This window comes from Esox lucius, chromosome 8 (assembly GCF_011004845.1).
Source record: "Esox lucius isolate fEsoLuc1 chromosome 8, fEsoLuc1.pri, whole genome shotgun sequence".
Taxonomy (NCBI): Eukaryota; Metazoa; Chordata; class Actinopteri; order Esociformes; family Esocidae; genus Esox; species Esox lucius.
The window spans coordinates 16,896,033-16,908,785 of NC_047576.1; the positions used below are offsets into that span (position 1 = coordinate 16,896,033).

General features: G+C 38.6%; 1 protein-coding gene across 2 annotated transcripts in view; it reads right to left on the reverse strand.

The window, feature by feature from the left end:
- The window catches only part of LOC105025892 (inactive N-acetylated-alpha-linked acidic dipeptidase-like protein 2), a 311,906-nt gene that overhangs the window by 109,336 nt on the left and 189,817 nt on the right, over window positions 1-12,753 (reverse strand). For both annotated transcript variants that reach the window (XM_013134897.3, XM_020048731.2), the window contains exon 6: window positions 328-471. In XM_013134897.3, coding sequence (XP_012990351.2) covers window positions 328-471 — 144 coding nt within the window. The remainder of the gene's footprint in view (window positions 1-327; window positions 472-12,753) is intronic.

Genomic DNA, 12,753 nt, shown 5'->3' on the forward strand with positions numbered 1-12,753 from the left:
GACTGAATGGCCGACCAATGTTATCTAACAGTTGGTCGACTTCCTCAGCTCAATGGATCATTATATTTAATTTAGTAATAATAATAATAATAAAATGTAACAACATTTAGATTATTAATACAGAAGCTGTTAGGAAAATGCTGCTGCATATGACAAATATATCCTCCTCCAGTCCATCTAGACAGGGACTCTTGACCGTTTTTCTGTGGATATGCTACCTGGAAACAGCAGCGCTAGCTGTTTGTCTGGGGGGAAATGGGTTAGAGTGGGACATGTTTGCAGTACATGCTTTTTAGAGTGGCTTGAGACTGAGACGCAGTACTGTACCGGAGGCAGCAGGCATGGCCAGAGGCGTACAGAGATTCCCTAGTCCCACAGACTGGACATTGAGCAGCCTCTTAGCCAGTGAGACAGAAATGGGCTGGACCAGCAGAGATGTCAGGTTGGTCCGTTCCTCCCTGTGGCTCCCAGCTGCAACGCATGACATAAGAAAACTGAGTTAGTTCTAGCTGTTTAACACACACATACACCTGCCTGCACTAAGGTCAGTGTGTTTGTAACATTTATTCAATCAGGGTTTCTACAACAGGTGCCTGTTGTGGCTTTTTTACATTTTCTTACTGTGATAGACGTACTATAAAACTAAGCTAAGTACATCTTTGACAGAGGATACCACAACCGTGCCACTTTTAAAGGTGTGACTTGTCCCCAATCTGGAATATTCCCAAAACATTATGCTCCATTCCAAACAAAATTGCCTCCCTTATTCTCTGATTGAGATTTATGCTTGACTTTTGGTTTCATGTGTCAGTTTCAAACAGCTGTAAACATAATATTTGTTAGTATTGAAAATATATCTCATAGTGAATAAGCATAAAATCCTTCCACAATTTGTTTCTTCAAGTTTTTTCCCCCACCAATTAAACCTAGTCACGAAATTACACCAATCTTCACATTTTGAGCAAAACTGGACCAGGAGAGAAAATCCACAGCTGAATATCTCAGTCAATTATAACACTGCAATTTAATACATATATTTTGCTGTTACTGCAGATCATAAGGTCATGTTTAGAAATTACAACAGGTGAGGAAACCGAATGTCAAGGTCCTGGGTTGGTGTGGTTACACCTATGATGATCATGCAGTTTAATCAGCTTCTTGATATGAGAAAAAAGCCTTTTGTGCCACCCGGTTCGGATGTTATCATTGGATTGAATGGGCGTTATCAGTGGTTATCAACCTCATAGATATGGGTCAGAAGGGGCCTGCTACGCCTACTGGTAGGCTCAGAAGGCTGTTATCATCCATTCGCATGGTTAATCACGGATATATACACGAGAAGGACAACTTAAATAGATCCAATCCCAGACGAATTCAGGTCGCTGCTACAAGTAAGACCATTAAAATGGGTTAAGGTTAGGGTTAGGGTAAGTCTACAGGTAAGACCATTAAAATGGGTTAGGGTTAGGGTAAGTCTACAGGTAAGACCATTAAAATGGGTTAGGGTTAGGGTAAGTCTACAAGTAAGACCATTAAAATGCGTTAAGGTTAGGGTAAGTCTACAGGTAAGACCATTAAAATGAGAGCTTTAAACTGTGATGATTTCGTCAATACTAAATTATCTAAATACTAAATTAACCATGCGAATGGATGATAACAGTAGGCTAGCAGGCCCCTTCTGACCCATATCTATGAGGCTGATAACCACTGATAACGTCCATTCATTCCAATGATAATATTCGAACCGCCTGTTTGTGCAGATAGAGACTTTTCTAGGATCTTTCATGAGACCATTTTTTGTTGCTCCATGTGTCTAAATCTATTTTGGATGTGTCTAAATCTATTTTGCAAGACATCTAAGAATTTGGTCTTTTAAATTTATATTATAAGTCACATGATGTTAGGTAACTTTAGATATGTTCTTTCTTCATGGTTTTTGTGAAATTTCTAGGTTCTACAGATTGAAGAGCCACCTGGGAGCCAAATGAATAGCCCTTTTAGTTGAACAGCGAGTGAAACGAGCCAACTCACTGAAAAGAATCAGAATGCCCATCACTAGTATCAAAGTCCCCTGCCTCTGATTGAGGGTTGCAGGCTCCCGCTAACAGGCTGGTGGGTTTTAAGTTGGAAGTAATGGTTTCTGCAAACCAGTGGGGATTTAGATGGGTGAAATGCTCCATTGATTCAGCCTCATTAAAACAGGGAAACTGTGAGCCTAATCCCGCTTTAGGAACACATTTATTTTGCAGGGTTCCATTTTCCATGCCCAGCGCTCGGCTGGGGTGATTGCCACAGTCATACTCGAATAACAATGCCGCAAACTGCCCTCTTCAACTCCCCACTACTCCTGCTGATTTTGTTTTCCAGATAAACTTTTTTTCTCTTGAAAAGAAGATAACTATTTGAATTATCTGAATGGAATTAAAAGGACTCCCTCTGCATTATCTCTGAAGAGTTGACTCAGTAGAGGTCACAATGCTAGATAATGACTTGGTTTCTCAATGGAAATCTTGCACAGCAGGACAGAGTTCAAGGTTACCCACAGTCTGAAGTGATTATTCTCGCTAATTACAATTTTCACATCTGAATGTGAATATTAACAAATGGTGATCTAAGTCTATTTGGGCCTTTAACACTGACATCTCCTAATTCGCTAAGGAAAAGTGACTTGTGGGTACTTGAGAACATGATTCATTATCCATCATTAAATGTAATCATTTGACTTATGGCTCTGAGGCCATGGCTGAGCTCAATAGAAGAGGGTGGAATTGCAGTAGTTCCCTTATTGAAGATCAAGTTGGTGAAAATCCTGAGTACACATTTACCTGTAATTAAGGAACCATGTCATCATGGCAATGTCTAATCATAGTCTTCTTGAGGTTCCACTGAAAAAAAACACTATTGTGTTAACCGTTATTTGAAATGGACATTATATCAATCCATTTTTGTCTAGTACTGCTGCACAAAGACAGAAATATGCTAAAATAAATCTGAACAAAAAAGGTGCAGGACAAATGATGCCGATGAGTCTGTGTAATTAAATATCTAGTTCCTCTGGAGACAAGAACTGGGAATAGAAACACTGAAATGTTTTGTAAAAAGCACATTTTAGACCCAAGGTCTTTCCTTACTTTCATTCCCTTGTGAATATAAATAAATAAAGGGGATCTATGTAGAATTCTTGCACTGTAAAATCAGACAATGTCCTCAATAAAGTCTGAAGACCAATTAACTTTCACCCCATTTTATTTAGTTTTAATCTTAATATATAATGTATTTGTTTTTGTCATCAATCTACATACAACACCCCATATTGACAAAGCTCCATCAGATTGGATGAGGAGCGACTCCCTACAGATTTTCAATGGGGTGAAAGTTAATTGGTCTTCAGACTTTATTGAGGAAATTGTCTGATTTTACTGTGCAAGAATTTTACATACAATTCTACATACACGGTACTGCTCAGAGTCCCTCACGTGGGGTATCATATGTAATTTAGTCAGTAGTGGCTTCTATCTTGCCACTCTACCATCAAGGCCTGATAGACGGAGCGCTGTAACATTTTTGTTTTCTTGCAGGTCCTCCCATCTCTGTAGTGAAACAATGAAGCTCTGTTAGAGTGGCCACTGGGTTTTTGCTCACCTTCAAGAGAGCCAACTCTAGGGAGGTCTACCGAGAATTGTTTGGTTGTTTCTCTGACATGCACTGCGGGACCTTATATAGGCAGGTGTGTGTCTATCTACATCATGTACAATCAATTGAATTTGACACAGATGGACTCCAATTCTAGAGACATCTCAAGGATGATCAAAAGACACAGGACGCATCTCAACATAATTTGGAAAGTCATGGCAAAGGGTCTGAATACTTACGTACATGAGATATAAAAATGTATTGTTTTCAATAAATTGGCAAAAAATTCAGTGCGTTTTCGTTTTGATGAGATCATTCAATATTTCATACATAAGACAACAAAATGTGGAGAAAGTGAAGAGGCAATTTCTGAAGGCAATGTATTATCTGCAATATTAGTGGAATGATGGGGTTTCACAACACTTATTAACTAGAAACATTTTTGTTTCCTATAAAAATGTATCCAAAAATGCTGAATTTCTACAGGCAAAAAATACTACAGGCACTGAATAGTGCAGTGAGTCATTATGCCATCGCTATGAAATATCTTTAAAATATGTTAATATATTGGTTTAAAGCTTTTGTAAGCTGTTTGACCAAAATTGAAAGTGGTTAGTTCGGTTTCTCCTGGCAATTTATGTATTAAGAAAATAAGCGTATTTTACTGCATTGAATTGTATAGGGTATGTTTGAGTGCAACTTTTCCAATAGATTTTTGTGATATAGGGGTTCCACTGTAAATAATCTTCCCAGATCTCGGGATCCTTAAGTCTGCACTCGTGGACAGCTATCTAAATACAAAAAAGTATTTAAATGAAAATCAAGTCCAGATATGGCAAAATGTAGATTTTGTTAGGATTTGTTTCTGCCTTGATATGTACCAAACGCCACTAATTTGTCTCTTTTGGCTAAAGTATTGAAAACAAGGATGCCAATAACTTAGACACTTAATTATTGGGGAAATAAATGCAGAATTTAAAACATTTGTAATTTTGTTTAGTTACCTTAAATCAATAAATGAATTTCAATAGATTCCATATGTTGTAAAGTTATAATATACTGTAGCTTCTTACCGGTTATGTTTGTTGCATACAGCATTTATGCTATATTATCAAGGCTTACTATAATTTTGGAGCTGACTGTATTAGATTAGATACGATTCAACTTTATTGTCATTGAACAGTACAAGTACAGTACAACGAAATGCAGCTAGCATCTTACCAGAAATGCAAATAGAGGAGGTCAGAAAAAAGTATTTACAAGTATTAAGTATATGTATATATGTACCAGTGGAATGTGTAGATGTTGAATGAAGACAAATACAGTATAAATGGCAATACTAAATGCGCAATAAGGCAAATAGAGGAGGGCAGAATAAATATATATGAGAATGTACATAGGTTGGTGTGGAAAACGACATTTGAGGATGTTTATTATTGTGGCAAGCCCCAACTTAGCCTGCCCTGAAGGAAAAGTAACAGTTGTCTCTTCCCCCCCCCCATAGCACTCGTTTATTATCTCATCGGGGGCTTTGGCGCTCACACTGGTCTAGAACCAATATCACCAATCGGAATGATTAATGGTCCAGGTGAAAAAATATACATTATCTCTTCTCCTCATCTGCCATGTTGAGACGTGCAGTGCATGCAATGCTAAAAGGATCTGTGCTGCACTAATCTTTCAGCTGTGAGAGAACCCATTTGTTTTTCTTTAGGCTTTGTTTTCTGGTGAAAGAAAACATCTTCGTACACCCTCAAAGTAAAGAAAGGGCTGAAGAGCACTAAATAAGTCATTAAAATGTTTTTATTTATTTTCACTTGAGATTATATTAACGTGGCTTGGGTGGTCCTGCATGTAATTTCCTCTGGTGCAAGTGTCGCTGCAGCATGGGTTTGAATCCAGCCCACAGCTCTTTCAGCAAAAATTCTCTACTCTGTTTTCCCCCAATATTCATTGAGGAATGAATGCCTAAAATATATAAATAATACGTTTGAACGTTTGGGGTCACTTAGACATTCTTTGTCCATTAATATAACATCAAATTGATCAGAAGTACAGCATATATATTGTTAATGTTTTGAATGACTATTGTAGCTGGTTGATTCTTAATGGAATATATACATAGGCATACAGAGGCCCGTTATCAGCAACCACCAGTCCTGTGTTCCAATGGTACATTGTGTTTGCTAATCCAAGTTTATCATTTTAAAAGGCTATGTGATCATTAGAAAACCATTTGGCAATTATGTTAGCACAGCTGAATACTGTTGCTGAATAAAGAAACAATAAAACAGGCCTTCAATAGACTAGTTAAGTATTTGAAGCATCAGCAATTGTGGGTTCGGATACAGGCTCAAAATGACCAGAAACAAAGAACATTTATCTGAAACTTGTCATTTGTTCTTCTTCCGAGAAATTAAGGCTATTCAATGCGAGAAAATGAAGATCTCGTACACGATGTGTAGTACTCCCTTCACAGTACAGCACAAACTGTCTCTAACCAGAAAAGAAATACGTGTGGGAGGCCCAACTGAGAAAGAAATACATTAGAGTGTCTAGTTTGAGAAACAGACGCCTCACAGGTCCTCAAGTGGCAGCTTCATTAAACAGTCCTTGCAAAACACCAGTCTCAACGTCAACAGTGAAAATGCGACTCTGGGATGCAGAATGGCGAATAAAAAGAAAAGATTAAGACAGGCAAAAGAACGCAGATGAAGATTAGACACAAAGGCCAGCATCCTGGAGTTGCCTCTTCACTGTTGACGTTGAGACTGGTGTTTTGTGGGTACATTGCATCTCTGATTTATCCGTCGATATAAAGGAAGCCATACCGGCATTCAGTAGTATAGCTTTATTTAGCCTTCTGTTGTGTGAATCTCTTGTTTGCAATACCAGTATTTAACTATTGGGGCGCTATGACGTCTCATGGCTGCATAGTGCCTGGCCTTTTTATTAAATGGATTCAATTCCAAGGTATGAAAAAGTATCCATCATGCACAATTATACAGTGAATATCTTTAGAATTTACATTCATACCAAAAACATTCAAATGATGTGGTTATTTCTTCATGTTTTGGGCTATAGGACATTTATTAAATGTGACAGAATTCCACCAAAATATCTGACCAGACCACTGACCAGTTTTCCCATACTACTGAAAAACATTTTGGTTTACTCAGGAGTGGCTTCTGTGTAGCCCTATGGCCATAGGTTTCTTAGTCAACACCCTGACCAAGGCCCATCTTGACAAGTTACTTTGGCTGGACAGCCTGTTCAAGGAAGAGTACTGGTGTCCCCAAACTTCTTCCATTTAACAACAATGGAGCACACTATGCTACTGGGAACTTTCAATGCTTTAGTAATTGTTTTATAACCTTCCCCCAGATCTATGCCTCGACACAATTCTATCTTGGGGATCTATGGACAGTTCCTTGGACTTCAAGGCTTGGTTTTTGCTCTATACTGTGAAGTTTGCCTTTCTAACTCATGTCCAATTTACAACCGGTGGAATCGGATCAAGTTATAGAGAAATGTCAAGAATGATCATAGGACACATCTGAGCTCAATTTGGAGCGTCATGGCAAAGGTTCTGAATACTCAAGTACATTAGATATTAAAATTGTTTTGGCAGACATTTCAACAAACATGTTTTTTCTTTGTCATTACGGGGTAGTGTGTAGTTTGAAATTAATAATAAAGTAAGCCTGTAACAAAATAAAATGTGGAGAAAGTGAAGGGGCCTGAACATTTTCCAAAGGCACTGTCTATAGATTTTTATTTTACTTAGAAAATGCTTTCCTGAATTAAAGATTTGTTTTCTTTATATGAAAATTCAGAATAATTGACAATGAAAAAGGTGGTAATTTTTTTATTTCTACATTGAGTTTTCAAATAATTTGATACTATATATACTATTGTATTGTACTATTTTTCAATGCATAACTTGTTTCAACTATGTTTTTTTTTTGGTTTTGGTATTTATAAGACCTATGATGATCAATTGCACACATGATATTCACCTAACCACAACTAATTGTTTACTCCTTGTTGACAATGTTTGACATTTTTGTTTTCCCCCAAGATGGCTTGCTATCTTTCCGCAAGCCTAATTAATCATTATTTGTAAAAGAGCTGGTAGCAAAGTGCTGTAATTAATTTGCATAAATACAATGCTATACTTGTTTTATGGAAATTGTTCAGTGATTCGCCTTTGATTCTTACAATTCTGTTCCACCTCACCATTTCAGTCAAAGCGTCTTTCATGTGTTGTGTACCTTTGATATGGAGGCGGGGGCATCTTTCATTCAGCATTGTCAACAGATGTATTTCCATGGCTATAGCTGATACACTACAAATAGTGCATAATATAGGGTGCTCAAGAACCCTCTTCATAAGACACATGTGCTTCAGGAGCCTCATCTAAGACATATTTCTTTTCCATGTCTTCCCTCTTGTCAGTGTCTTTAAACTCACTCTCAGAAATATACACAGATGCAGTTTCTGACTGGAAATATGTACTGAGTAAACAACGGTTCATGAAAAGGTCATGAAAATACATTGTCAACACTGTGAAAAAACGTATTCATGAAAACCATCAACTGGAACCCTGTCCTATTCAAACATTTTAACTATTTAAGAAATATATGACAAATTACCAACCACAGCAACATACTCTCGGTACTGGGACAATGGTCAGACATGATTGAGTATAAACAGGATTTGGAACTGTGTGAATAATGGTGTTCAGGTTAAAGTAACCAGCTCTCCAAGGGTGTTCACTAAAGCAAGGACTACTACTGCAAGGATCAATACTGCCAACAAACTCCACGATAAGCCATTCATTACCAAACAGCAGTGAAAGAGGTCTAAACAATACCTTGTACCCTATCTAGTCCATACAGGCCTCTAGAGTCAAATGTATTGAGACAGGGGTTGTATCCATATTCCATGTTTAATTCAAATAACACTGCTGAGTTTACGGTTTCATGTCTGGAAAGTCACAGCAATTGGTAGCTTGTCAACAGAGAATGTCAAATATAATATGGTGTACTCTCTCAATTGCTACCATAACATTCTGTAATTCAACATTATGTAAAGGCTAATTTAAATTAATGGGCTGGGAATTGATGCAATTTAGAAACATTACATTGTGATGAAAAAAGTAAATTGGACTCAATTCAGATGAATGCTGTCATTATATTGACAATTGCATATTGAATTTTAACCATTAAGGTAACACTTCTTATTAAGATCCCTGAATTAAACCATTTACAAATAGTCTGTTAAAGATTTGCCAGATAAGAATCATTATTCCAAAAGGTTAACATGTCAAGGCGTCATCTAAATATTCATGAATGCATTAATAAACAACTTATTTTAAATGCATGCATAAGATTATTAATATGAAGATTTATAATATTATTAATAAGGTTTGATTTAGGCTCATCCTTTGTAAAGGATTAACAATTGACTGCCTTTTAGGAAAGTAAGCAAGGCTAACTCATGCTAAAGCAGCCTGTTGGTTTCCACATTGGCTTTCCGCATTCTTTTGTTTGTATATTTCCTTGTGCACTTCTTATATCATGTGTTATTTTATTTTAAGCCACCGGTGGTACTATCTACTAGGAGTGCAGCTTTTGTGGTGTAACAAGTCCATTATAAACGTTTATAAGGAAATAGTGTAGGGACAGCACAATAGTTTATTCCTAATATGTTTATAAGGTTTATAAGTGCCTGCCTCAAGTGGAGGAGTTTAAGTATCTATGGGTCTTGTTCACGAGTGAGGGAAGGATGGAACGGGAGATTGACAGACGGATCGGTGCAGCTTCTGCAGTAATGCAGTCGATGTATCGGTCTGTCGTGGTGAAGAAAGAGCTGAGCCGCAAGGCGAAGCTCTCAATTTACCAGTCAATCTACGTTCCTACTCTCACCTATGGTCATGAGCTTTGGGTCATGACCGAAAGGACAAGATCCCGGATACAGGCGGCCGAAATGAGCTTTCTCCGCAGGGTGGCCGGGCGATCCCTTAGAGATAGGGTGAGAAGCTCGGTCACCCGGGAGGAGCTCAGAGTAGAGCCGCTGCTCCTCCACATCGAGAGGGGTCAGCTGAGGTGGCTTGGGCATCTTTTTCGGATGCCTCCGGAACGCCTTCCTGGGAAGGTGTTCCGGTCCCGTCCCACCGGGAGGAGACCCCGGGGAAGACCTAGGACACGCTGGAGGGACTATGTCTCCCGGCTGGCCTGGGAACGCCTCGGTGTCCCCCCGGAAGAGCTGGAGGAAGTGTCTGGGGAGAGGGAAGTCTGGGCATCCCTGCTTAGACTGCTGCCCCCGCGACCCGGCCCCGGATAAGCGGAAGAAGATGGTATGGTATGGTTTATAAGGAGCTATTATAATTATTAACTAATATATTAGTAAATGCAGTGCAAAACTGAACATATTAATAGTATATACAGTAAATCAATACATTTATAAATATGTATATAAATAAAGAGTCAAACCATTAAAATAATAATAAGACTTATCATTAGGTTTGCTTCTCGTTCAAGGCTAAAATTAAGTTAGTTCAAGGTACATTTCTCTCTTTAATTGATTATAGTAACTTATTACACATGCAAGCAGCCACTTACCCTGAGACTGCATTCTGCTAATCATGTATACTTACACTGGGCAAATAATCACCCACCATTGTACCATGTACTAAATAGTGGCTTGGATGTGGCTTCATAGGCGCAGACAGTAACAATGGTATGTTTTAATTTACTAGACATGGTCTATTTGCTGATCACTACTTAGGGCCTTTACAGAGTTAAGCAACACTGTCTTCTATTGTGCATCGGAGACATTATATAGCCTACAGTCTGTGCTTTGTGTAGATGTAGTGCCCCTCAATGAGGTTAAATCTCTGATACCTGACTCTGTTCAGGAAGAGAAAATACTTTCTGTAGACTGAAACAAGCTATTGTTGTGTTGATTATATTAGCTGGGGCCTTCTTGGTGAAGTGTCCCTTGCAAATTGGCTTTTCTTGGTTAAATGAAGGATTACAGTATAAGGTAATTAACACTTTCCAGAGCTGTAGAAATGTACAAATCATTCCATAATGGTGGGTCGAACCATTAATTGACCAATAACAAATGACTTACAAGTAATCTTAAGTAGACAATAACTCCTTTTAAACTGGTTCACAAGAACCTAAGAAGTACATACCATACAACTAAAATGTATTATTACAGTAGATGGAAGTCCAGGCAAAAAGAAAAACTCAAGGCAAAATAAAAATAATAATAATAATGTTATCAACTAATGAGCTATTTAGCACTGCATTTGAATAATTCTGTTTATGGCGAGAAGTAGTTTGTGTGCTTGTCATACTGTATAATGGATGCGGCAGCCATTCATTGACTGATTCCATCCATTGAGGTGGTTATTAACTGCAAACTATTTGGGCTGCTTTTGAATGTCAGTGCAGGTAAGTGGGCAAGCGTGGAACTGGTGGGGCACATGGTGTTGGCCTTCTCTCCAGCTCAAATTTAGTTATTGTACTGCTCATCCACAAGCTCTGTGCATGGCCATGCTCGTATTTCACATTTTCTCCTTCACCGTAATTTTAACATGGCCCATTTAGTAGTATTTATTTAGCCGATCACAATACCAGTTGCAAAATATCTAGTTTATATTCAATTTTCAAACATAAGGATATCTAGCATTTAACTTTAAGTAGAAGGAATAAGACCCTGTTCATTTCGATCTCCTTTTTAAGATGTCCTACCTGAGGACTGAAATGACATTACTCTTCCCTATTTTAAATAAACCTCCTCTAGAGAATAAGTTAAAAGCAAACATGACATTTTGGGGAACCCTCCCCATATCTTTGCTCTGGGTGTCCTCCTACAACTGTTAATATTTTAGAATATCCACATTTACCCTTTTATCAAATCATTTGAATAAAATATTTGATCTGAAAATATTAAATAAATAGGACAAAACAAAACATCTCGAAGCCCAAACTGGATGTGCTCTCATAAAATGTTTTAGAAAAGATGTGAAAAAGGCAAAACAGCGGGTGTGGGAGGAGTTTGGGGAAGCCATGGAGAAGGACTTTCGGTCGGCACCAAGGTGTTTCTGGAAAACCGTCTGCCACCTCAGGAGGGGAAAACGGGGAACTATCCAAGCTATGTACAGTAAGGATGGGACACTGTTGATCTCAACTGAGGAGGTATTTGGGCGATGGAAGGAACACTTTGAGGAACTCCTAAATCCCACTAACACGCCCTCTATAGTGGAGGCAAAGCTGGAGGCTGATGGGGAAACATTGTCAATCTCCATGGCAGAAGTCACTGAGGTAGTAAAACAACTCCACAGTGCCAAAGCTCCGGGGAGATCCGTCCAGAAATGTTGAAAGCTTTGAGTGTCAAATAATATGCTACAGTTAACGTATCAAAATCAGTAAGCTACCTAGCTCCATCCAGCATACTGTTACTAAAATAGTCATTTCTACAATTAAATTAAATCAAATTGTCTAATAATGTTGATGTTGAGGGGGATGGCCTATCTGGGGAAACTGGAGGGTATGGGGTTTTTGGAGGGGATATCAGACTGTCAGAATGCTGAAAGCATTCTTGAGAAATGTTGGCCCATATTGATAGGATAGCATCTTGCAGTTGATGGAGATCTGTGGGATGCACATCCAGGGCACGAAGCTCCCGTTCCACCACATCCCAAAGATGCTCTATTGGGTTGAGATCTGGTGACTGTGGGGGCCATTTCAGTACAGTGTACATTGTCATGTTCAAGAAACCAATTTGAAATGATTCGAGCTTTGTGACATGGTGCATTATCCTGCTGGAAGTAGCCATCAGAGGATGGGTACATGGTGGTCATAAAGGGATGGACATGGTCAGAAACAATGCTCAGGTAGGCCGTGGCATTTAAACCATGCCCAATTGGCACTAAGGGGCCTAAAGTGTGCCAAGAAAACATCCCCCACACCATTACACCACCACCACCAGCCTGCACAATGGTAACAAGGCATGATGGACACATATTCTCATTCTGTATACGCCAAATTCTGACTCTACCATCTGAATGTCTCAACAGAAATCGAGACTCTTTAGACCAGGCAA